Source organism: Antedon mediterranea, chromosome 1, assembly GCF_964355755.1.
Source record: "Antedon mediterranea chromosome 1, ecAntMedi1.1, whole genome shotgun sequence".
Classification (NCBI taxonomy): Eukaryota; Metazoa; Echinodermata; class Crinoidea; order Comatulida; family Antedonidae; genus Antedon; species Antedon mediterranea.
Genome location: NC_092670.1, coordinates 25,330,986 through 25,356,782, shown reverse-complemented (window position 1 = coordinate 25,356,782; position 25,797 = coordinate 25,330,986). Strand labels below are relative to the sequence as shown.

The 25,797-nt window shown below is 34.7% G+C and overlaps 4 protein-coding genes and 1 long non-coding RNA gene across 5 annotated transcripts; 1 reads left to right on the top strand and 4 right to left on the bottom strand.

Annotated features, from left to right (window-relative positions):
• Positions 1–7,585: 7,585 nt before the first annotated feature.
• LOC140043400 (uncharacterized) lies at positions 7,586–8,293 on the top strand. The gene has a single exon (XM_072087904.1). It carries the CDS (start codon positions 7,586–7,588, stop codon positions 8,291–8,293), a length of 708 nt encoding a protein of 235 aa, XP_071944005.1.
• Positions 8,294–10,054: 1,761 nt separating this feature from the next.
• LOC140048523 (uncharacterized) lies at positions 10,055–10,732 on the bottom strand. The gene is made up of 3 exons (XR_011845081.1): positions 10,719–10,732; positions 10,340–10,392; positions 10,055–10,112 (listed from the first exon to the last, which is right to left on the bottom strand). It is a non-coding gene; the product is annotated as an uncharacterized lncRNA (long non-coding RNA).
• A 321-nt stretch (positions 10,733–11,053) lies between these two features.
• Positions 11,054–11,978, bottom strand: LOC140043391 (uncharacterized). Its single transcript, XM_072087896.1, has 5 exons — positions 11,942–11,978; positions 11,752–11,825; positions 11,535–11,636; positions 11,288–11,436; positions 11,054–11,144 (listed from the first exon to the last, which is right to left on the bottom strand). Exons 2-5 carry the CDS (start codon positions 11,779–11,781, stop codon positions 11,054–11,056), a joined length of 372 nt encoding a protein of 123 aa, XP_071943997.1. The 5' UTR covers positions 11,782–11,825; positions 11,942–11,978.
• Positions 11,979–13,237: 1,259 nt separating this feature from the next.
• On the bottom strand, positions 13,238–16,435 carry LOC140043380 (medium-chain acyl-CoA ligase ACSF2, mitochondrial-like). Its single transcript, XM_072087885.1, has 6 exons — positions 16,265–16,435; positions 14,410–14,541; positions 14,217–14,270; positions 13,911–14,023; positions 13,745–13,792; positions 13,238–13,637 (listed from the first exon to the last, which is right to left on the bottom strand). The coding sequence occupies exons 1-6, from the start codon at positions 16,433–16,435 to the stop codon at positions 13,502–13,504; spliced, it is 654 nt and encodes a 217-aa protein (XP_071943986.1). The 3' UTR covers positions 13,238–13,501.
• Positions 16,436–17,373: 938 nt separating this feature from the next.
• Positions 17,374–21,677, bottom strand: LOC140048514 (medium-chain acyl-CoA ligase ACSF2, mitochondrial-like). Its single transcript, XM_072093254.1, has 13 exons — positions 21,603–21,677; positions 21,427–21,474; positions 21,185–21,293; positions 20,930–21,022; positions 20,320–20,468; positions 20,064–20,155; positions 19,818–19,891; positions 19,628–19,729; positions 18,932–19,018; positions 18,695–18,747; positions 17,838–17,895; positions 17,611–17,679; positions 17,374–17,499 (listed from the first exon to the last, which is right to left on the bottom strand). The coding sequence occupies exons 1-13, from the start codon at positions 21,662–21,664 to the stop codon at positions 17,428–17,430; spliced, it is 1,068 nt and encodes a 355-aa protein (XP_071949355.1). The 5' UTR covers positions 21,665–21,677; the 3' UTR covers positions 17,374–17,427.
• Between the last annotated feature and the right edge of the window lie 4,120 nt (positions 21,678–25,797).

The following is a 25,797-nucleotide window of genomic DNA, read 5'->3' as shown; positions in this document are numbered from 1 at the left end:
TATTTTGATAATAATCCTTTTAGGCTTTTTTTTTATTACATAATTTAGTTTATTTAGGTTTTTTTGTATTCAATTATATTTCTTTTAGTTGGGAATTTTAGAGATGTAGAGTACAGTTTATGTTTATGGTCGCTGTAGATCAGTCCATTCATATTAGGGAATTCAATATTGTTGGTAATTATGTTATCAATTAACGTTGAGGAGGTTTGTGTAATACGGGTGGGTTTGTGGATTAAAGGAAGGAAGAAATTACTAAATAGTAAGTTGACAAAGTGTCTTGACTAAATGAAGCTATTGACCAGACTTGCACCCGTGAAAATGAATGTATTCTGACTGAAATTGAAGAAAAAACAAAAGTTCTAGAAAAAATTTATGAAAAGGAGGCGAAGGGTGCATATATACGTTCACGACTACAATGGATGGAAGAAGGTGAACGGAGTACTAAGTATTTTCTTGGCTAGAGAAAAATAACGGTACAAAAAAACATAAAAAGTATAAAAAAAGAAAATGGGACAATATTAACAAAACCTCAGAAAATCCTTAGTGAAGAAGTAAATTTCTTTAAACAATTATATAGTAATAAGGATATTCCCTCAGCGGACATAAACAAATACTTAAATAATTCAAATGTATATATTTTATCAGAAGATGAGTACAATGTATGTGAAGGCCCAATAACAATAGCTGAATGCGAACAAGCTATTAAAAAAATGAAGCTAAACAAGGCTCCGGATGTGATGGATTGCCAGTGGAATTCTATAAATTATTTTGGAATGATATCAAACATATTGCTTGTAATGCCATAAACGAATGTTATAACAAAAATGAAATGAGTCACACGCAGAAACGCGGAGTGATCTATTTACTTTATAAAAAAGGTGACAAACAAATTTTAGAAAACTGGCGGCCTATAACTCTATTAAACACTGATTATAAGATGTTAACTCATATATTATGCACAAGATTAAAAAAGATTATTGCAAATATAATTGACAATGATCAAAAAGGATATATTAAAGGGCGTTTTGCGGGTGAAAATATAAGATTAATTAATGACATTCTATTTTATACCAAAGATGAAGATATTGATGGTGCAATGTTATCACTTGACTTTAGTAAAGCTTTTGATTCTGTGAATAGGGAATTCATGTTCAAAGTATTAAAGAAGTTTAATTTTGGAGATTCTTTTCGTAAATGGGTATCAACAATTTATAATAATACCGAATGTGTAATTGTAAATAATGGATGGATTTCTGAAAGTTTTCAAATGAATAGTGGTATAAGACAGGGTTGTCCTTTGTTTATTTTATTGTTTATTTTAACTGTAGAAATCATGGCCTGTAATATAAGAAATGATGTGAATTTTGTAGGCATAGCTGTCCCTGACCCGGTGCAAAATGAAGAAATACGCATCGCTCAATTAGCGGACGACACAGTTATCTTTACTGGGAATGAGGATAGTATTGAGATAGGTTTAAATATTCTTACCAACTTTTGTAAAGTATCAGGTATGAGCCTTAAGAAAAGAAAAACGAATGCCATGTGGATTGGTAGAAATATAAATAAAATCGAAAAACCATGTAACTTAAATTGGGTTAAAAAACCAATTAAAATTTTAGGAATATATGTAGGTTATAAAAAAGATGAATGTCAAGAACTAAACTGGGCTAATAAATTGTTAAGTTTAGAAAGACTACTCAACAGGTGGAAAGGTAGAAAGAAACCTTACATATTTTGGAAAAGTTACAATTTTAAAGAGTCTCGGTTTATCTAAACTAATTTATAACGCCTCTATAATTGATGTACCAAATTATGTTGTTTTACAGGTGAATAAACTGACATACGATTTCCTATGGAATGGAAAAGGGGAAAAAATTAAAAGAAAGACATTAATTGGCAAGCTAAAAGATGGAGGTATTAATATGCCGGATTTTGCATTACAGGTCAAAGCGCTCAAGGTTGCATGGGCGAGAAAATTAATATGTAGAAAGCATGTGAGATGGAAGCTATTACCAACATATTATATAAATAAGTTTGGAAATGAAAGATTGTTCTTTAGTATGTCAAATATTAACCTGGTAAATTGCATTACTTTGAAAAACATTCCTTCTTTTTATTTAAAAGTGATACAATGTTGTACTGAATTTAACGAAAACTGCTGCCATGAAATCAATACTTATGAAGAAGTTGTTAATCAAAGTTTATGGGGAAACAAATATATTGTGTACAAAAAAAAGTCTTTGTTTTATAAAAATTGGTTTGATTCAGGATTTAAAAAAATATTTGATATAATTAATTTTAACCGTTTGAAAACATCTAATGAAATCCTTGAAACACTACGTAATAAAATAAACTGGCTCATGGAATATGCTTCCTTAGTTGATGCTATTCCAAAAGATTGGATTAATATAATTAAAAATTACAACAAGAACGTGCCTACAAATATAAAAGATGAGTGCATCATAACTAATGACGCCTATATGCTGGAAACAAAACTTATATATTCGTGCTTTATTAAAGAAAAATGTATTTATCCGCATGTAATGGGCAAATGGAATATGGCCTTTAACACTCAGAAAATAAATTGGAGTAAAAAAAGTGAAAAATGAAAAAAAAACCAAAAAATATGCACAACTAAATTACAAGCTGTTGAACAAAATTGTTCCGACTAATCAAAGGCTTCATAAGTGGAATGTGAAAATGAATAATGTATGTGACTTATGTTTTTTGAATGCATACGAAATAAAACTTTATGGACAAACATAGATAACATTTTTTTAAATATTGACAATGGCAGAAGCTCTTTTAGAGAACTTCTTTTAGGGTCTGATTGTGAATACAAAAATGACTTATATTCAATTGCTGTCTTCTCAATATATAACATTAAGATTTTAACTGAATTAAACAAACCAGTGTGTAAAAACTCTTGGATTGTATTTAAGTCTATTGTTAAGGATCTGAACAAACTAACGCTCATATAATGTTAAAAGAGTTACCGGTACCTAATAAATTTATTAAACGTTGTTTTATATCTTTGTATATAATGTCTATAAGATGTATATAAATGGTATGAATTAACAGGGTATGAAACAATACGGTATGTATATTGTCTGTGTACAATGTGAATAAATATAACAAACCATGAAAGCAGGAGGATAATATTGGAAACAATATGTGAAAAACTAAAATTTACAAAAATTACTGATATTTTTTTTGAGCAGAAAAATATAAAGAAAAATGTAGAATATTAACGGAAAACAATATAATTAAAGAAAGAACATATGAAGACAGATATTACTGATTTATTTGTAATGTATTTAATTATGATATGAAAGAATAAAGGTAGTGGTTCACGCCACAAAAGAGAAAAAAAAAAGTGTCTTGACTGATTATTGGACTGATGTTTTAAAATGTCAATGTTAAAATCTCCTAATAAATATGTTTGTTTTCACTGGAAAAGTTGTTTCATAAAGGGACAAAAGATTCAATAAAATGATTTGCATCTAGAGAGGACCTTGTAGATGACACCAACAATAACAGATAAACGATCGACCCTTTCTTTAAAGTTTGATAGTGTAGACAGAGCTTTACAGGTAACAAGTAAACTATTAGTAGAGGCTATATATGGTTTGACCTTGAAAAAATTCTAATAAAAGGTCTTTTGGTATTTTCTTGTAGCTTTAGGTGTCAATAATTACCAAAAAATTTTTGCAGCCTTCTAGTTGCTGCGTTAGTGAGATATTGAGGGTCAAAGGTCAGTCACCTTTTTGTGGCATTTGATGGCTCATAACTCCTCAATTCCTGGGTTTAAAAAGACAACTGTGGTGTCTACATCTATGTTTTAGTGGTCAAGCAACAAAATAAAGTTTTTGCAAATTTCGGGTTACTTGTGCCATTGGTCAGATAGTCGGGTCAAAGGTCATTGACCTTTATTCATTAATAACTACTACTAGTTTAGGACCTCGGTAAGATTTGTATGCATTCAATTTAGGAGAGAATATCTCAACTGTTATAGGATAATTAGACCCCAAGGAACAACATGGGATATGTGCCAAATTCGTTATCGGGGGCGAACATGCCCAAAATCGGGGTCAAAGGTTAGAAATGTGTGGTTCTTATATCTCGACAACCAAATCATACAGATTTGCTTTTGGTGTCAAATTGTTCAGAAAATACATATTTATATTCAGTCTAACACAACGTTTACCCCAAAAAATGACCGGAAATGCTTTTACTGACCTTTGACCAAACTTACTTACTTAATGTCATCCCACTATTAAGTGGGTGCCATGATAATTTGTCTCCACACATCTCTATCAAGCATGCTCTTTCTCAGTTCACTCAGGTCTAGTTTGGTATCTTTCAACAGAATGTCGAGCGAAGTCAGTTGAGGTCTTCCCACTTTCCTTTTCTCTTCTGGTTCCCAAAGGAGAACTCTTGAGGCAGGCTCAGAGCTTCTCATAACATGACCGGCAAGGCCCATGCGACGTCTTTGAATGATGGTCGTAAGACGGGGAAGGTTGGCATATAGTGTCTTGTTGGTGGCGTGTGAGGACCATGGGATGTTTTGGACTTTCCTCAGCATGCGGGTGTATGCTCCATCCAATGATTTTGAGAGCGATGAAGTAAGACTCCATGTCTCACAGCCGTAAAGAAGAATGGCTTCAACTGTTGACCTAAAGAGGCGGATTTTTGTGGACTTGTTGATACGAGATGCCCATATTTTTGAAAGACTGTTCAGCGCACCCCATGCTTGACTAAGTCTTGCTTCGACATCATGGTTAGTGGATGAACAGTAGCTTCCGAGGTACTTGAAATCCTCTACTTGATCTATTGCTGAGCCATCCAGTGCGAGAGTTATAGAAGGTGATGAGGGGTTTAAATGTATGAATTGGGTCTTCTTGATGTTTAAGTATAAACCTATAGCTTGTGTGGCTTGTTGAATTCTGTGCAGTAGATTTTCGGCAGCATGTATGGAATCTTCAAGAATGGCGATGTCATCGGCAAAGTCCAGGTCTGGTAGTACTTCAGCTGGATGTCTTCTACTACTGCGGAGGGTGAGACCGTCTGATGATGTAGTTGCTGATCGCACTACATAGTCAAGGCAGACAATAGAATGGAGCAAGAGGGTCTCCTTGAACTACGCCAGAGTCGATGTTGAAGCAATCAGTCTCACCATCTGGAGTCAGGACAACTGCTGATGTATTGATATACATTACTCTGATGGCTTCTACAATTTTATGAGGGATGCCGTATGCTAAGAGGATCTTCATCATGATGTTGCGATTGATGGAATCGGAGGCTTTGCGAAAGTCAATAAAGATAATGACTGCCTCTTTGTGATGGTTCTTAACCTCTTCAACAATTCTCCTCAGTGCAAGAATGTGCGTAGTTGTTGATCGTGCCTGACGAAAGCCATTCTGGTTGGGGCGTAAAACTTCATTAATCACAGGACGTATCCTATTTAAAATCAGGCGATTGTAGATCTTTGCAGCCAATTGTGATAATGAAATACCCCTGTCGTTATCTGGTTTTGAAAGATCACCTTTTTTCGGGATATGAACGAAATTCCCCATTCTGATGGCCTGTTTCCATCAAGAATTTGATTGCAGAAAGAAGTGAGAGCTTTCTGGGTGCCAGGTAATTTCCATATTTCGATGGGAAGACCGTCAAGACCAGGTGCTTTGCCAGATTTCATCTGTTTGCAGGCAATTGACACCTCAGCCTCGGAGAACCTCTCGGAGCTTATCTGGTGGTTAAGTTGAAGATTTTGACGATATCCATGTCATCTACCACGGAAGTCTCCACCGATAGTAGTTTGTGGAAGTGAGTTTTCCATGCTAGAAGACGATCCTCTCCCATGATGCAGGCACTTTGAGATCTCTTCCCTGAGAGTTGTTTGACAAGTTGCCATGCAGATCTTAAGCTGTTGGCCGATGCTGGTTGATCGAAAAAAAATGACCAAAAAAACACATTTTCTGGTTAAATTATTCTTTAAAATGTCAATGGACACACTGTATGGTATAAAATGGAAGCATATACAACATGCTACCCATTGCTACCCAACTTGTATTGAAATTTTTAATTAGGAATATAACTTTATGGAAAATGTGCATAATTGACTTCAGTATTTAGAATTATTATTAATTTATCTTTATCAACTGGTACGACCTTTCCTGATGATTTGAAGTTGGGTCTAGTTACATTTATTTTAAAGAAACCTTCACTGGATCATACTTGCATGGCAAATTTTTGATCTATTTCTAATGTCGCTTTTTTATCTAATTGATCCTTGAGAAATGCGTTGCTTTAGATCTCATACATTTTTTTGACGACAATAATCTGTTCGACCCTCTTCAATCAGCATATAGAAAGCACCACAGTACAGAGTCAGCCATTCTCAAGGTGCATAATGATATTATTTTAACTCTGAATAAAGGTAATTGTCTTTTTTCTGTGTACCTCGACCTGTCGGCAGCTTCTGATACCATGGACTATTCCATTCTTATTGCAAGACTCTCGTCTATGGGTATATGTGGATCTGCTCTAAATTGGTTCAAGTCATATTTGTCTTCTAGGAAGCAGCAGGTCCGGATTGGTAATGTCAAATCCACCTCTATCGACCTGAAATGCGGTGTTCCTCAAGGATCAATACTGGGTCCAGTATTGTTTTTAGTTTACATCTCGCCCATGAGTGATATCATTAAGAGACATTGTGTCCAATATCATGTGTACGCAGATGATACACAACTGTACATCAGCTTTAATCCAGCAGAGTTTAATGAGGCGAAATCGGTTTTCGAAGCTTGTGTTGTTGATGTTCAGGATTGCCTAACTAAAAACATGCTCTTTTTAAACCTGGTAAAACAGAAATCTTATTTCTTCATTCAAAACACTTCAAGAAATTGGCCATTGCTAGAAACATCAATCACATCATCGTTGGAGGTTAGATATATCGGAGTTGTATTTGACTCAGCAACGATTATGTCCAGACATATCAACAACATTAGTAAATCTGATACCTACCACCTTCGTAACATAAGATCAATTCGCAAACACACTCCTCGCTTATTAAACTTGTCCATGCACTAATAACATCACGGTTAGACTACTGCAATGCCATTTTGTTTGGTCTACCAAATAAAGAACTTAATAAACTACAACTAAGTCTTTTCTTTTTTATACCAAATATTTCATTACAACGCTAGAATTATTTCACCTAAAATAAACTTACATTAATTTATACTCATTTTTGTCTAAATTTAATAAAATATGCATATTTTCCAAAAATAACATCACATAATTAAATACAAGTTGGGTAGCAATGGGTAGCATATTGTATATGCTTTCATTTGATACCATACAGTGTGTCCATTGACATTTTTAATATTTAACCTGAAAATGTGTTTTTTTGGTCAAAGGTCAGTAAAAGCATTTCCGGTCATTTTTTTGGGTAAAAGTTGTGTTAGACCGAATATAAATATGTATATTCTGAACAATTTGACACCAAAAGCAAATCTGTATGACAAGTGGTTTTCGAGATATAAGAACCACACATTTCTAACCTTTGACCCCGATTTTGGGCATGTTCGCCCCAGATAACGAATTTGACACATATCCCATGTTGTTCCTTGGGGAACAAGCTATAGGTTTATACTTAAACATCAAGAAGACCCAATTCATACATTTAAACCCCTCATCACCTTCTATAACTCTCGCACTGGATGGCTCAGCAATAGAACAAGTAGAGGATTTCAAGTACCTCGGAAGCTACTGTTCATCCACTAACCATGATGTCGAAGCAAGACTTAGTCAAGCATGGGGTGCGCTGAACAGTCTTTCAAAAATATGGGCATCTCGTATCAACAAGTCCACAAAAATCCGCCTCTTTAGGTCAACAGTTGAAGCCATTCTTCTTTACGGCTGTGAGACATGGAGTCTTACTTCATCGCTCTCAAAATCATTGGATGGAGCATACACCCGCATGCTGAGGAAAGTCCAAAACATCCCATGGTCCTCACACGCCACCAACAAGACACTATATGCCAACCTTCCCCGTCTTACGACCATCATTCAAAGACGTCGCATGGGCCTTGCCGGTCATGTTATGAGAAGCTCTGAGCCTGCCTCAAGAGTTCTCCTTTGGGAACCAGAAGAGAAAAGGAAAGTGGGAAGACCTCAACTGACTTCGCTCGACATTCTGTTGAAAGATACCAAACTAGACCTGAGTGAACTGAGAAAGAGCATGCTTGATAGAGATGTGTGGAGACAAATTATCATGGCACCCACTTAATAGTGGGATGACATTAAGTAAGTAAGTTTGGTCAAAGGTCAGTAAAAGCATTTCCGGTCATTTTTTGGGGTAAACGTTGTGTTAGACTGAATATAAATATGTATTTTCTGAACAATTTGACACCAAAAGCAAATCTGTATGATTTGGTTGTCGAGATATAAGAACCACACATTTCTAACCTTTGACCCCGATTTTGGGCATGTTCGCCCCCGATAACGAATTTGGCACATATCCCATGTTGTTCCTTGGGGTCTAATTATCCTATAACAGTTGAGATATTCTCTCCTAAATTGAATGCATACAAATCTTACCGAGGTCCTAAACTAGTAGTAGTTATTAATGAATAAAGGTCAATGACCTTTGACCCGACTATCTGACCAATGGCACAAGTAACCCGAAATTTGCAAAAACTTTATTTTGTTGCTTGACCACTAAAACATAGATGTAGACACCACAGTTGTCTTTTTAAACCCAGGAATTGAGGAGTTATGAGCCATCAAATGCCACAAAAAGGTGACTGACCTTTGACCCTAAATATCTCACTAACGCAGCAACTAGAAGGCTGCAAAAATTTTTTGGTATTTATTCACACCTAAAGCTACAAGAAAATACCAAAAGACCTTTTATTAGAATTTTTTCAAGGTTACATAGGATAAATGTCACATATAGCCTGTACTACATGTACATATTTACTATAGCTATGACTTCGTTTCACTGGGTAATAATTTAATATAGGATTATGGAGGGCGATATATATGCATGCTGGTGGTGTTTCTGCGATGATTATTTATCTCAACAGGACAAGCAAAGAATATTTTCCTTGGTTATTAATGAATAATGTGAGATTTTCGTGAGGTTGAATTGATAATGCAAATTTTTATTTTGGAACAATTTGGTTGTGCAATCTCATCATCAACATGAAATCAGCTACAAGCTGTATCAAATTGAATAGGCCTACTTTTATTACCATCGTCACCATTACCATTGTAGGCTATTTTCATTTAATTACGTAACAGCAGCTGATAGGGGTCAGTCAGAAATTCAACAGGTCGCTTTATAAGAAGTTATATTTTATTTAACCTTATTCTTCATAAGGCGTGTCTGGTAATTTAATTCGAACAATAGCCATCTCTTGTAACTTCTTACGATCCACCTGTAAATAAAAGTTACAGTAAAAAGAGAGCAAAATTGAATCATTCTATCATATATTGCATCATCTTTTATAACGAAAAGAGAATAAATATTAAAAGCTTAATTCCCCTGGTATAATGAATACGACATACATATCGCAAAAATACATTCGTAATATCGGTTGTATAGGCCTAGTTTTAGAATGACAAGCAAATATTAAAAAAACATTTAAGGGTCTGGTCGCACCAAACAATGCAGTACCTTTCCTGTAGCTCCAAATGGAAAAGAGTCAAAAATCAGGAAGTAAGACGGCTGGATTAAATCCGACATCTGCAATAGATAGATAGAAACGATTGTCGAAAAAATAATAATGTTGCTGCTCTGGGTGTCTATTTTAACGAGGCGGAGCTGAGTTAAATAGAGCAGTCAATGCTGAATTATTATCACCATTCATCGAATAAAAAGCATCTAGTAGTAAAAAGCTAAACATTTAATAGTAAGGTTAAACGTTAATTAGTGCAAAATAATAAACGGTACATGATTCGCAGTTAACCAATGAAATGGCAAGGATACACTCGGGTGTATTTTCACAAAATAATCGACGTTTATTTATAAGTTGAAGTTTGTTACCTTTCCCTCAAAGAAAGTTTTCAGTTCTCCTTCGGTGACAGTGTACCCTTCATTTATTCTAAAATAACATATCAATATATACAATTCTCAAAACAATAAAATTATCAATACATTTTGTTATTAACATTTATGTAATTTTCTGGTAGTTATTTTATTTCATTTTGCTTTAAATATCATCATTATTATTGTTACTATTCACAAATAGTCCTTATGTTGTTTTTGAGAGAAAGAAAATAATGTTTTATACGTTATTTTTAGTTTTGGGAGAAATGAAAACAAACTTACGTAACACATGCAGAAACATCTTCACCGATCCTGTAATCTGGTATTGGTAGAACCTGTCGGAATTATGAAAAACGCATTTTTAATTACAGTATTCTTATTCAAATGCTCGCTATTTTCTTTCAACGTTAGGAAAATGCAATGCATTTAAATGATATTTCGTTGGGAAAATAGAACTTGTTCGTTTTCTCCAAAGAGCTGTATTAATAATCTCGTAATTAAAGCGTGGTTCCCACTAGAGACGGAACACAGGCGAGTTGACCAATGCCAAGCCACTTTTCGAATAATCACTTATACGTTACGTGCTTGCGTTGCGTCGCTAGTGGCGAACCAAGTCTAATGAAGACAGATTGGAAGAAACACAATGATGTTATGCACTTACCTGAGCACTTTTTATGGCAGGATGAGACATTAATACATTTTCCACTTCTGATGGATGGATATTGGAACCACATCTAAAAATTGTGTCCTGCAAAACAGTAAGTTTAATATGTTAATCGCGATCGAGTGAAACATGCTTAAGTAATCGTATATACATAAATATTTATCTGTATTTCAGTGTCAGGGATGAAGATATAAAAAATATTACTTTTGAGGTCAGAACCTTTACTTGTTGTCGGCAGATTTTTAGGAAATTATACTTGACAAACAGAGGCAGATCCAGAATAAATAAATAAATGGAAGAGTCTCTGATCCACCTATACTGAATACTGTAGGCTATATTAGTGCTTCATATAAAGTTGATAACAATACCTGAATTCGACCAACCATTGTCAAGTATCCATCTGCATTTAGCTTACCAAGATCTCTGAAAAAAGCACCATTTACATTTAACTTCACTACTTTAATTGGTCATTTATTTATTAGACCCAAATTATATTATATTAACTTTATTTGACTTTGTATGTACATTCTTATACTAATTTAGTAAATATAAAGTTGTGATAGTACCCCGTTTTAATCCATCCGTTTTCGGTGATTTTCTCTTTTGTTTTCTCAATATCACCATAGTAACCTCTGAACGCAACCGGACTTCGTAACCATATCTCTCCTTTTTCTCCCACTTCTACGGGACGTCCTTCTTCGTCAACTATTTGAATCTAAACATGTAGGATTTAAAATAGCTTCAGTGTATATTACAGTGAATTAGAAATATAATATAGGGGATGAAATAATCTGAAAAAAGTAGGGCCTTTACTTCAGTATTGGGTACGGTACGTCCTGTTGTATTCCAAACATTCCGACTGTCTGTGTGTGTCAATGAACTGATGGTCGTTGTTTCTGTTGATCCATAACAATTCTGGCGAGAAACGAAAAAACGTTTTTGTATTGTCACAAAATTTCAAATGGTGTATAAGCATGCGCAGACGTTCGTTACGCTAAGCAAGCGCCCGATTTCAATACGTCGTACATACCAACAAGCGAATTCCAAGCTTTTCGTTCATTTTGAAAATAACAGCTGGTGGAATCGGCGATCCACCGGCAAAACCTTTTATAAAAAAAATATTTTTTTTAAAATGCGGCTTATTCCCCAAACTTATTTTAAATAAATAGGCCTATAAACAAAATATATAAGATTTGCCTTTCATGGTGACTGAACGTTACCTGATTTCAATGAAGACAGGTCGTACTTATCACAAATAGGATTATACACAAGATTAATAACACCATCAATACTCAACGACAAAAAGGTGCATCTAAAAAGAACAAAATGTGCATCTTCTGAAAATAGCGTTTATTGAAATACAGTACATGATTCAGAATATATACGCAAGAAACGCCCACAATTTTTGAAAAATAAGCTGCACATGCGCCGTTAAGCCGATTATCACCCGTCCCGTTCCGGAGTTTAGACTACCTTACCTCTCTGCTTCGACAGCTTGAATAAACTTTTCAAAGTTGTAAGTTGGTGAACAAAATACAGAAGTTGTACCGAATAGAAGTGGCCCTACTTGACTCAGTTGAGTTGTCATAATGTAGGCCATGTTACCGACCAATGCTATCTTGTTGATCTTTAGAAGAAAACAAATTATCTTTATGCTACTAATAACAGTATTATAATCATTTTTGTTTATTATTATTATCGTAGTGTGGTTTGTGTTTAATTGAGTATCTTATTATTTCTGCATTTGCCTGAAAGACAGGCGATGACCTGGAACATGACATCCTTTGTTAATTCTAAATGTTTTTAATGAATAAAGAATGAAGATATAAATACATAATTATTTAACTTTTTCTCTACCATCTCCGCCCCTCTCTCAATCTCTCTAGAAAGCTAAATAAATAAAACGTTTTAACCTACTTGCATTTCATCAAATTGATCTCGTAGAAAGAAATTCCCATTGAGTGCCAGGAAATGAGTGTACGGTACCAATTTCGGTGATCCAGTTGTGCCCTGTTGTAGAAAAATTGTGGAAAGACCATAGCTTACTAAACTTAATAGAATGGACGGTGTACTAATCTATTATATTACCTAGCTTATGTAAATACGTGAACGTGATTGGTTGAAACTGCATCACATGAATACCGCTGCGTATATATCCTCGAGTACGATGATATTTACTGGGTAATTTTCGCGTCCCTCTGTCATTCAACATGATATAAAATCCAGTAAATTTTCGAGTACGATGATATTGACTGTGTAATTTTCGTGTGTCAACACTCTCGTAACCTGGTACGCACGGTGCGCTGAAAATCCGACGATTAGGCTCCTCGAAGAAGACGAATTATTATTTATTCGACCTACCTGATAATAATATTATTATTATATATCAATGTAGGCTTATTGATGGAAAATGTTCTGTTAATTTAAACGACCTAGGCCTAAGTGAATATTTTATTGCCAAGGAATCATTAATTAGTAATTATATGTATATTATTCTTCGCAAGGTAAGGTGAATGCAACGCCTAACTAGGCAGGCTTATTACATAAATGAGGCCTAGTACTAGTAGCTACCCGACCCAGTAGATATTCAACTTGTTGTTGGCTATATAATATAACAGATATCGCCTTTTATATCGGTAAGATATAAGATTTGACATCCCTCGGAGAATGAAATTTCCTCCGCCGGGGATGTCAAATCTTATATTTAACTTATAAGCAGGCAATATCTGTATACTATCACACATTAACCTAGATGTGCAATATATTAAATTTTTTTTAAATTATGTAATCAGGCCTATATTTTGTACCGTTGTCATGGTAAAATGGCTGACGTCATTAATTGTAACTTTCTTAGCCACTTTTGCTACTTCTTCCTCACATCCAGAAACAGATAAATCATCGAAATTCAACATTCCACTGAAAATAAAACAGAAGAGCAAAATGACTTTAATTAATTTCAAATTAGGCCTAAACAACCAAAGGTTCACTTACTTTTTGTTACAAAAGGCCTATGAAGTACTTACCTTTTATAATTTGAACCGGCACCTATTACTTTTTTCAAGTAAGGGAACCTAGAGAAATCATATGAAACAGTATATAAACAATACTGTGAAACTAGTCTAAATATAGTAATAATTAATGGTTCGAAATACAGTGTGTATACAAATATATTCCAATTGTATTACTCACTGTTTTGAATTCAGGTCACCTGGAATGCTTTCACTTAACTCTGGAATCATTTCACAAGCCATTGAGTAAAGTGTGTCCGGGCTACGTGTTATGAACAGCGCTTTGCACGATACCTGTAAATAATATGATCATCAACATTATTTCAGAAAATAATTTCCATATAAAAATCCACTGAAAACAAAACGGAAAACGAAATAGAGGCACCTTACAAGTGAATATGTTAGTAAAATAGTTTATGGATGTGTATTACGGGTATGGTGAACATACGTAAATTGGTAAATGAATGGAACATTATAAATGTTATACCTGTGACATTACTTTCGTTAAAGTTTGAAGAGTATGACCAATTAGTAGGTAAGCCTGAAAAAAATTAAAAAATAATAATGTATTATACAGAAATATATCGGATTGTCACGGAATTGTGAAAACAGATACTAAATTAATATCAGTATCAAAATTGATCATTTGATTCATTAAAATATGTGAAGGGTATACCTACCACACCGACGCCTATAGCTTTCGCTGCACCTGCTATAAGTGGCCATTCTATGTGGTTAGCACCTATAACAGCTATACGATCACCACGACGAAGACCAAGTTTGAGCAAGAACCCGGCTGCTAAGTCTACTACCTAAAAGAAGTGTTCATATTATCAGATTATAATTTTAAACGACTCTTTCTATCTTTCCAAAATGAGATATGAATTAATCTGTTAGATTGAAGAGGCAGACATTCAACACGTTGTCTTTAACGTGTGCCTTTGGCGGTCAAAATTACAAACATTTCAATAATGATAATATAGTGGACAAATCTGTAGTTAAAGAAAACATTGGGGAGCAAATTGCAACATCTTCAATGGCATTTCGAATGAGAAACGATCTGTACTTGCAAGAAACAAAGGGTGAATTAAGAATGAATTCAAAACATGCATCTTCTGTTCTGTCCAACATTAACAAAACATCAGAAAAGCCAGTGAAGTAGATTTGCTGTGCCTATACGGTGAAACTTTTGAATAGCTTTAATTCCTGGCAAAGAAAAACATTTTAGCTTTGAAAGTTTCCATAAGTATTTTGACGGCGCCAACGACTACAATTTTTATCTATGTACTGTGGATTTGTTAAGGAGATAGGAGCTTCAAAATGGTACTCAGTAAATAGCAGCCATTTTGAATTTATGCTAAATAACGCCCTTCTTGATGTCCGATTTTGGTAAACTTTGGATATGATGTTCATTTCAACAGAAAAATGTTTCTACATTTTTTAGAATAGGATAATGTCATTTAAGCATTTATAATATAATATATTACGTCACAACTACTTTATGGCGTCACAGTTACGTCATATGACAATTAAAATATCCTAATTGGGAAGTTTAATATCACATTTATAACTACTAGTAATGCACTTACAATCACATTCATAACTACTAGTAATGCACTTACAGTAGGTGGTCTATACGTAAAACCAACCGTTAAGGAGATTATATACAGGGCTTCAAAATGGTAAATAGCGGCCATTTTTAATTTATGCTAATTAACTTACTTCCCGATGTCCGATTTTGGTAAACTTTGGATATGATGTTAATTTGGACCATATCAACCAGACAAAACAAAAAAAATTCTGTTGCAATTTGTTCTATTATCAACCATACTTTTACTGGACTATAGGTATAGAAACCATTTTTAACTTGCTATGTTACTTAAAAGTCAAGTTAAATGGCGGCCATCTTAGATTTCAACAAGGCGGCTGAAATAGAATATTTGCAACTTTAATAACAATATATTTGGAATCAAAATCACAAACATAGGTATAGACACCAAGTCAAGTTATAAGCCAAAACAATCTGAAATGGCGGCCATTTTTGTTTTTCACATTTTAAGGGTGAAGATCTAAAAATTGAACCGGGTAAAAAGCAAATTTGAATTCAGCACCCCAAAATTACCCTAAAACACATGTTTATTCGCTTTTAACACGAAATACCTACAACATTTTATTTTTTCATTTGTTTTCTTAGTCTAATATTCGGTATTATTGGAGATAATACTATTTTCATTAATGTACATTATGCAGCTTGGTAAGGGCGTTTAGCGCGACGCAATTGAAGCACGACGCGTAATAGGCTATTTTTTTCTATTGACTTATTTATTTAGTTTGCTTCATTTAGAGTATTTAATGTATCTGTTTTATGTTTCATACCTTTAAGTGGCAACTTTCGTTGCTGTTGGTTTTGAAGAAATACAAAAATAAATAAAATAAATATCATCAGAACTGTCGCTTGTAATTGGCCAGCTTACTTCTATTGTGCCTACGTTGTTGTGTTTGCGTTTAAAGTAAGTTTTAGAAACAGTTGCTCACCCTTTTCTTGTATTCAGCAAACGTAGCTCTTTCATTATCGCTGACAAAAACAAGCATTTCTCTGTCCGGATTTTTCTTCACTCTCTCTTCCAACATTTCGTGCATCGTCAGCCCAATAAAGGGCTTCAGACTTGGGATGTGGACGTAGCTCTTATTTTGCGACAAGGCCATTGTAGAGTCTAGGCAGCTTACGAACGTTTAATTTCACTAAACTAAACTAATAGAACTATACACAATTTTACAATACGATATACGGTAATTGAAAACCAGCATATATTGTATTAATAAATAATCATCGATGTGTTTGGTCACATTTTTTTTCCCATAAACATTTATTACTATATATGCATTCGCCCAAAATAGCATAATAAATCGTTTTATATCATTTCTGTTTTAGAATTGAAATGCAATGACATCGATATTGTTTTGTTTTTCGGACATTATGTGGAACTAGGCTGTGAAAGGTTTGATGACGTCAAAATAGTGAAAAATATTTTGTCTGCATATGACGTAATAATTTATTGATATGATCACTATTTTTTTCAATATTTTGTTTCTGTTACCCATAATCATTACCAATCATTCCTCTATCTCCTCTTAAACCGCAAGTTCGATACTAGCGTAGTTCGAGCTGGGGCACCTTTGTATTCCCCTATACCAATTAGTTAGAACGGGGAATTTGTACAAAAAACGTGTTTTTTAGGCCAATTTCTTTTAATGTATGCGTTCGTGAAAAGAGACACTGAAATATAAAGAACACAGTATGTCTATTGATCTTTCTAATATAAATGCTGTATAATGCTATACATCCGTTTACAGATTAATTTGTATATTCTGCATCCTACTAGGGAACAGTTAACCTGATTGTGCTATAATTACTGTACTATCTTTTTGATTTCCGAACCTTACAATCAATATAAGATGGTGCCCATAAATTGGACGGGTAACTGATAGTTGTCTATTATTTTTCGAAGCTTGGTTGTGCCAAGGTAATCTAAATTAAAATACCAGCATACACTTTGACTGAAATTACCGTATGCTTGGATACTACATAAGACTTAATCTACACTACTAAATAAAGTTTTTAAAGTTAATTGTATGTTTGATAATGCTATAATAAATTACTATGGTTGTTTTGATCATCATGCAACTTTACATTTACTTTATTCAGCATAAGGAGTTTCTGGTAATTTAATTCGACCAATAGCCATCTCTTGGAGCTTCTTACGATCCACCTGTAAATGATACGTATAGATTTAAAATTACATTTTCCTTCTACATACAGTAGGCCAATAACTGTAGTAATGATAAAACAATGGGCTGATTGTGGTCTAATAATAACATACCTTTCCAGTAGCGCCAGATGGGAAGGAGTCGAAAATTAGAAAGTAAGACGGCTGGATTAAATCCGACATCTGAAAAAAAAAAACCAATATCGTGAACAATTGTACAATGGAAAATATCGTTGGTTTTTTTATACACTTAAGATGGATTTTAATAAGGATGATGGGATGTTCCAAGAATCTGAGCCATCATGTATTTTGCTTGTTATGTGACAACATAGGATGATTACCTTTTCCTCAAAGAACGTTTTCAATTCTTCTTCTCTGACATTGCAACCTTCATTTAAACTGAAATAATACAACGTAGTTTAGTTATTAAAAAGTTTAATAAAATACAAACGGTAAATGAAATTATGTTATCACATATAATATACAAATTTAATCTTGTCTTTTATTCAGAAGACTTTTGAATATTCTGTGAAAATAAAAAATGACGATTTGTATAAATGAACAGGAGAGATTGAGTGGGTTAAGGATGTAAAGAAATGAAGGCTGACATGGTTTGGTCATAATGCTCCGATTAAATGAAAACTTACCAGCTAAGATCGCTCAGCGAAAGACCGAAAGCGAAAACAACATGGATGGCAAACATGAATAAGAGAACATTACTTTTCACATGTTGAGTGGGTTAAGGATGTAGAGAAAAGAAGGCCGACATGGTTTGGTCATATGCTCCGATTAAATGAAAACTTAACTTACCAGCTAAGATCGTTCAGCGAAAAACCAAAAGCGAAAACAACATGGATGGCAAACATTAATAAGAGAACATAACTTTTCACATGTTGAGTGGGTTAAGGATGTAAAGAAAAGAAGGCGGACATGGTTTGGTCATATGGTCCGATTAATGAAACTCACTAGCTAAGATCGCTCAGCGAAAGACCAAAAGCGAACTTAAAAACAACATGGATGGCAAACATGAATAAGGGAACATTACTTTTCACATTTGGACCTATACACATGCTTGCTGAAAAACGTACAGTGGCGATTTAAGATAATGATGATGAATTAATGATTTATTGAAAACGCTTATTGAGATTCTTTATTGTATAAAATAATTTTAATTTTGGTATATGAAAATAATACTTACGTAACACATACACATACATCTTCACCGACTCTGTAATCTGGAATTGATAAAACCTGAAAGATTGACATTTGTCTTCAATGTATTTGAGCGTGGAGGTTTTTTTCTGAATTCGGTTAATGTAATAAAACTATTCAGTGCTTTTTGCGAAATTTAATTAAACGTCTTTATTCGCCAAACTGCGTATGTGCAAAAGGCATAGTACAGTACAAATAGAAAAGTTTATGAAATATACTGTACCTGCGCCCTGTTTACGGCTGAATGAGTTATTACTAAACTCTCCACTTCTGATGGATGGATATTAAAACCTTTTCTGATAATTATGTCCTAAAAATAAAGTGCATTGAGTGATTGACTTTATTCGATCAAAAAGTAAAACAACGTTTAAACACTTTTTCCAATGGGTTCTACAAGGTACTGTCTGAGATCAATTACAAAATTCGCTTAAACTGAGAGTGATAATCCATTTCCAGTATAGTACCTTGTTTGCAGTTATTTAATTCGATTACCTTAATTCGACCAACTATTGTCAGATAGCCATCTGCACTTAGCTTACCAACATCTCTAAAAAATATAATTTAGAAAAATGTGCTACCTAAGTATTCACATATTAGACTACATTCGGTCAAATTTTAATTGATTTATAATTTATTCAATATTAAGTAAATTTACAAGTTGTGATAGTACCCCATTTTAATCCATCCGTTTTCAGTGATTGCCTGCTTTGTTTTCTCAATATCACCATAGTAACCCCCGAACGCAACCGGACTTCGTACCCAAACCTCTCCTGTTTCCCCCACTTCTACGGGACATCCTTCTTCATCAACTATTTGAAGCTGCAAAAAATAGATTTTTTAAAAATATTGTCGGCGTACATTACAGTAATGGGACGAACCACTCTGTTCGGAAAAATATAAGATCAAGACTTGGCCTTACTTCGGTGTTTGGTACAGGGCGGCCTGTTGTATTCCAAACATCTGGACCATCCTCGACTATCGTCGAGCTGACTGTGGTTGCTTCTGTAGCCCCATAAGCATTCTGGTGTCAAAAGAAAAACAGACTTTTGTTATGCAACGCTTGCTTTCAAGTCATCAGTGACGTTCATAGCAGCATATAAAGTACGTACCAACAGACGAATTCCACGCTTTCTGTTCAACTCGAAAACTACACCTGGTGGAATGGGCGAACCACCTGTTATACCTTTAGTTTAAAAAATAATAAGATATTTGGTCAACTGTAAGCGAGTGTGTGCGTGTTTGAGCCACCAGCCGTGCAGATTGCGTTTTGGTGTGCGAAACCACCAATCGAACGATTTTTATTCATTAATATTTTACAGATGTACGTAGTTATGCTGTATATTATTTAGGCCTACCTGATTTTAATGAAGACAGGTCGTACTTGTCACAAATAGGATTATAGGCAAGATTGACCGCACCATCAATCATCAACAAGAATGAGTTGCATCTGATAAAGAATATCACATCATAATTTTTTTTTTTTTTAAGAATTCGTAGAAGCAGACTATTCGTGACACCCATGGGCACGCGCACGGGGCAACTTCAGATTAAAAAATTGTCTGTACGGTCTTTTTCACTTGTGCGTAGATTTACATTGGGGACTAAATTTACCTTTCTGCTTCGACGGCCTGAAGAAACTTTTCAAATGTGTAGGTTGGTGAAGGAAACACTGAAGTTGTACCGAACAGAAGTGGTGCTACTTGACTAAATTGCGTTGCTCCAACGTATGCCATGTTGCTGATGCATGCAAATTTATTTATCTAGTATAAAAATAATCTTACTCAATAATCATCATTAATGCTTTAGTTGTAATAATCAATATTTTAGTTTTTATCATCATCATCATCCTCTTTTTTTCTTCTCCTCCATCCATGTTACTCATAGATCCCTACAGTATACAGCAACATATAAAACCATAAACTTTTTCTTCGCACAGTTGGTCACGTGACAATCGCAGTATCGTACTCACGTGTAGATATATCAATTGTCGTATTCGATTTAGACTTTCACCGTTGAGTACAGTTTTTCCGTTGAGTACTTCTTTAACGGAGTATTTTGAGCGTTGAGATTGTTCTTAACGAAAAAGCTTTCGTTGTCAACGTTTTCTATTCGAATGACTTTCTGTTGAGCACAAATTTACAATTCGAATACAAAAAGTACTCAACGAATCTTTACGTTGAAAACGAAAGTTCCCAATCGAATACGACAAATGTTAACTTACTTGTTTCTCGTCAAATTGATCTGGTACAAATATATTGTCATTGAGTGTCAGGAAATGCGTAAACGTTGCTAACTTTGGTGATCCAGTTGTGCCCTGTTGTTAAAAAAAACATATAGATCATAAAATCAGATTATCGGTTAAAACTTTGTTCAACCTCAACTTAAGATTCTCAAATTAGTTATTTTTGTCTTAAGACTTTGTGAATCTTAAGAAATTTCGAAGCGTTTGGTTGAATCCATCATAATATGACTGTACCGATGTCATATTGAAATGGCTGACGTCATCAATTGTGACTTTCTTGGCCGCTTTTGCTACTTCTTCCTCACATCCAGAAACAGATATATCATCGAGATTCAACGTTCCACTGAAAAAAAAAATATAATGAGGCTCTATAGATATATTTTATTGACAATATATATATATATACACTATATATATATATTTTATTTACTCGGGTGTTAGGAATGTAATATAGTACGTAAATAAATATTGTTTACCTTTTACAATTTGAACCAGCGGCTATGATCTTCTTTAAGTTGGAGAACCTATAGAGACCAGTATACAAGTATATTTAAGAGTATGTACGGTATATAGGCATATGAACATTTGTGGTTTGTAGTCTAATGTAGAAGCTATTTACATAATATTTACATTATTTTGTTATTATACTCACTGTTTTGAATTCAGGTCACCTGGATTACTTTCACTTAACTCTGGAATCATTTCACAAACCATCGGGTAAAGTGTGTCCGGGCTACGAGTTATGAACAGCGCTTTGCAAGATACCTGTTAATATAATACATGTTGGTGGATATTTATATAACCATAATAGATGAAAGGAATTATATCAGAACATATTTAGTCATCATGTTGTACTATTACATTACAATTATCTACCTTGTTTGTGCCAACAAGCTTTTGACACCGACTGCAATATAGTTTTAATGAAGATGTATGCATCCTCCTATTCTAAAATATATAATACGGGTTTTTGTGTTCTACATTGGGCGCTCCTTGCCTATTCCATAACTTGTTAGCAAAGTGTAAATTTGATTCATTATTATATTGTTTTAAAAAAGAGAATAATAAGATACGATGGTACTTATGACATACCTGTGTCATTATATTCTTAAAAATTTGAGGAGTATGACCAATTAGCAGATTAACCTGAAGAAAAAAATAGATACATTTTATTTTAAGAATAAATATTTCACGGTTTAAAATTAGGCCCATAGTAAATTTATCGTTAGTCTATATACCATAGCTATGGTACCTACCACACATACGCCTATAGCTCTCGCTGCACCCGTTATAAGTGGCCATTCTACGTGGTTAGCACCTATAACAGCTATACGATCACCACGACGAAGACCAAGTTTGAGTAGGAACCCGGCTGCTAAGTCTACTACCTGAAATAAGAATGAAAGAAATAGAAATATTTCAGATTTAGTCGACCTATGCACTTCACTAAACGGAAATGACGAGTCACGCTCTATGCGCTCCATTGAAACGCTGCAGTGCTTATTCATTGGCCACCACTTGTTAATTTGATTTAATTTTAGGCACATCTATCATACAATTGTCGTATTTGATTGGGACTCTTTACCGCTGAGTAGGCCTACACTTTTTAGTCGCGTGCAACGCGACTCTACAGCGCACTATGTCGGTCGGTTGGTCGGTAAACACTAACCTAAGCACGCGACTGCAGCCATGTATATTGCCTTGTTCCGTTGAGTACTTATTTAACGGAGTTTTTTTGGTTGAGATTGTTATTAACGAAAAAGCTTGCGTTGTTAACGTTTTCTATTCGAATGATTTTCTATTTGAGCACAATCTGTTTTACAATTCGAATACAAAAAGTACTCAATGAATCTTTATGTTGACAACGAAAGTTCCCAATCGAATACGACATAAATGATACTGCACTGTTTTAAAACAAAAAGTAGAAATTGTTGTTTGTTAACAATCCGTAGATCTTAGTAGCCCAATGTACATTAAACAGTTGCTTACCCTTTTCTTAAATTCAGCAAAAGTAACTCGTTCATTATCGCCGACAAAAACAAGCATTTCTCTGTCCGGATTTTTCTTCACTCTCTCTTCCAACATTTCGTGTATCGTCAGCCCAATAAATGGCTTTAGACTGGGGATGTGGATGTAACTCTTTTTCCGCGACAAAGCCATTCTGGACAACTGCAGAGTATTGATTCTAAAATTGACAGTGTAATACGTAATCCTCCTGTACTAAGATCTCGTGTGTTTCGAACTACCGACTACATTGTCATGGTTGAAAGAGTTAGTTATTGTCGTGACGGCCATTTCAATTATTTACCTCGGGGTAAATATAAAGGCAAATCATTGATTAAAACGTCGAGGTTATCGAAGGGTTTTGACACGACAAATTGTATAGATGGTTTGACCAGACAAATGCAAACCGTAATACAGGGGCGTAAGACAGAAAACGGAGTTGAACCGGTTGTGAAGACCTCACTCATTAACAGTTTGTTATTAATTCATCATCTGCTTCTTCAATACAAATGAATAATTATTGTAAATTGTAAAAAGGTCTCACAATCAGTGGAGCCTTCTGACTAGTTGGGCCTCCACTGATATACTGAAATTAAAATTAATAAATTAATTTGAAACGATATAAATACCAAATACTACCCATTACTATCTCCACATTATATTCATCAGCCTTGTGCCTCTTATGTTTTATTTCATTTATTCATGTTCATTCAGGCAGCGTTTGCCTGATAAGTCTATCTATCTTTTTCCAAGTACCTTCGCTAGTGTTGCCCGAAAGCTCTGCTAACTTTTATGGCTGTTTTACTTTATCGTTTTGATTTAGCTTTTCGATTTTTTTTTTGGTATCTCCATTGAGATCCAGCCACTGATACCCACAGCATTTTCATTTTTTAGTATTTTGCCTTTGGATTTATATATATTTTCTACTGTTTGTATCAATTTTGATCCGACTTTGCTGTAATCCTGGAGGGCACTTTGGCTAATTTTTCAATTCTACGTCGCCTGTCCGAGAAACGTGCCAGGTATCGACAATTTATGTACTTTTCTTAAACATCGTTATAAACATTTGGTCCCTAAAGGACTTAAATTCCATGTCACATCTGGTATTCCATTCGCAAAAGATGTCATGCGTTCTCGTTGAAACGCTGTCCTTTACAAAAATACCTGTCAACTTAATGAGATCCAAATTGGCAATTGCCGCAAAATCCTCAAAGAGTTTGACGTTGAAATTCACTCTAGAACTAAGAAGTTAAAAAGAGAACATCCTGCATCCGCGTTTCAAAACAAACTCAGGATTAGCACCAAAGATTTCCGTAAGAAATCAAGGTAATGTCCCAGAGGGGACATCACAAATCGACAGCAACACCACGCAAAACGATGGCAACTTTAATAAATTTAAACCAAAAAGTTCCTGGAATACACCTAAACATCGTTGTCCAGCTTTAGAAACATTTATTCAGGCTATTGAGAAGGATTTACAAAACTACATCCCTGGTCCAGATCAACGTGACAATCTCTAAACAAGAGAGGCATGCCATTGTCAAATTGCGTCAGCGTAGTGATATCATCATTAAAACCGCTGATAAAGGTTCTGCCACTGTCGGCGCTATGAACATAAAATGTTATTAAGAGGAGTCCTTAAGACAGCTAAAAAATCCTCTTCATTATCGTAATGGTCCCACCACGGAAATTGCGGATAAGGTGGCAAAATCTATTTCTGTGATGGTAAATAACACTCCATCGATCCTAAGTTTGGACCCCATTTGGCACAGGTTAATTCAGTTCCAGGCAGATTTTACTTCTTACCTAAAATCCACAAAGCAGACAATCCTGGTAGACCCATTATTTCGAGCAATGGCACTGCTACAGAGAACATTTCTGAATATGTGGATTTACTTAGACCATGTGACTGATCTCCCGTCGTACATTCAGAACTCCACGGACTTTATCCGCAAAATTCAAGATTTACCTAATAATTCTGTTCTGACTACATTAGATGTTTCATCGTTGTATACTAATATCCCTCACAAAGAAGGAGCCGACGCATGCATTTTAAATTACAAACAAATTCCAGTCAAAACGCCTACTAAAGCCTATTTACGAGAATTGGTCATGTTGATTTAAACCAACAATTTTATTTTTGACAATGTGGGCACAAAAATGGCGCCATCTTTTGCAAAATTTTTATGGGACAATTTGAGGCCAATTTTCTGTCCCTCCAACCTAATAAACCACTTGTTTGGTTTAGATGACGACATGTTGGTGAAGATAATCTGGATTCATTTCTTCTGAATATTAACTCAGCCCACCCATACTATCAAATTTACAGCTACTAAACTAAAGTGACAATAGAAAATGGTACACTCAAAACTGACTTATTCCGTAAACCCATGGATAAAATATGTACCTGCTACCTAGCAGTTGTCATCCCCGACACTGTATTAAAAACACACCGTACAGTCAAGCATAATTAGGCCATAGGCTACGTATCAGACGTATCTGTTCTTCAGATTTAGATTTTCAGAATCGTACAAATGAACTAAACGGACATCTCCGGAATAGAAATTACAAGGAATTGAAACTGCTATAAAGAAATCAAAAGATATTCCCGATATCACAGACACTGACGTAAAAACCACGTCAGCCAAATTCGACCAGAGTGCAATTGATCACAAACTTAGTCACCCTAGGTTGCCTCCATTACGGGCTATTATTGAGAAACATAATGTCCATTCTACAGTCCACAGTCTTGCAAAACTTGTTCATCGGTTGACTCTACTAAAAAGTAACCAACTGGCCGCATTTTCCGGATAAGACAACCATTATTGTCTAACCAAAAACGG

Coding starts and splice junctions, on each gene's coding strand:
- LOC140043400 (XM_072087904.1), top strand. CDS start 7,586: ATGTTCGCCCCAGATAACGAATTTGACACATATCCCATGTTGTTCCTT.
- LOC140043391 (XM_072087896.1), bottom strand. CDS start 11,781: ATGAACGAAAAGCTTGGAATTCGCTTGTTG. Junction 11,637..11,751: donor AGCTTGGAATTCGCTTGTTG/GTATGTACGACG, acceptor GTTTCTCGCCAG/AATTGTTATGGATCAACAGA. Junction 11,437..11,534: donor GTACCGTACCCAATACTGAA/GTAAAGGCCCTA, acceptor CTACATGTTTAG/ATTCAAATAGTTGACGAAGA.
- LOC140043380 (XM_072087885.1), bottom strand. CDS start 16,435: ATGGCCTTGTCGCAAAATAAGAGCTACGTCCACATCCCAAGTCTGAAG. Junction 14,271..14,409: donor AAGCTATAGGCGTCGGTGTG/GTAGGTATACCC, acceptor AATTTTTTTCAG/GCTTACCTACTAATTGGTCA. Junction 13,793..13,910: donor GGTGACCTGAATTCAAAACA/GTGAGTAATACA, acceptor TGATTTCTCTAG/GTTCCCTTACTTGAAAAAAG.
- LOC140048514 (XM_072093254.1), bottom strand. CDS start 21,664: ATGGTTTGTGAAATGATTCCAGAGTTAAGTGAAAGTAATCCAGGTGAC. Junction 21,475..21,602: donor GGTGACCTGAATTCAAAACA/GTGAGTATAATA, acceptor TGGTCTCTATAG/GTTCTCCAACTTAAAGAAGA. Junction 19,730..19,817: donor AGCGTGGAATTCGTCTGTTG/GTACGTACTTTA, acceptor TTTTGACACCAG/AATGCTTATGGGGCTACAGA.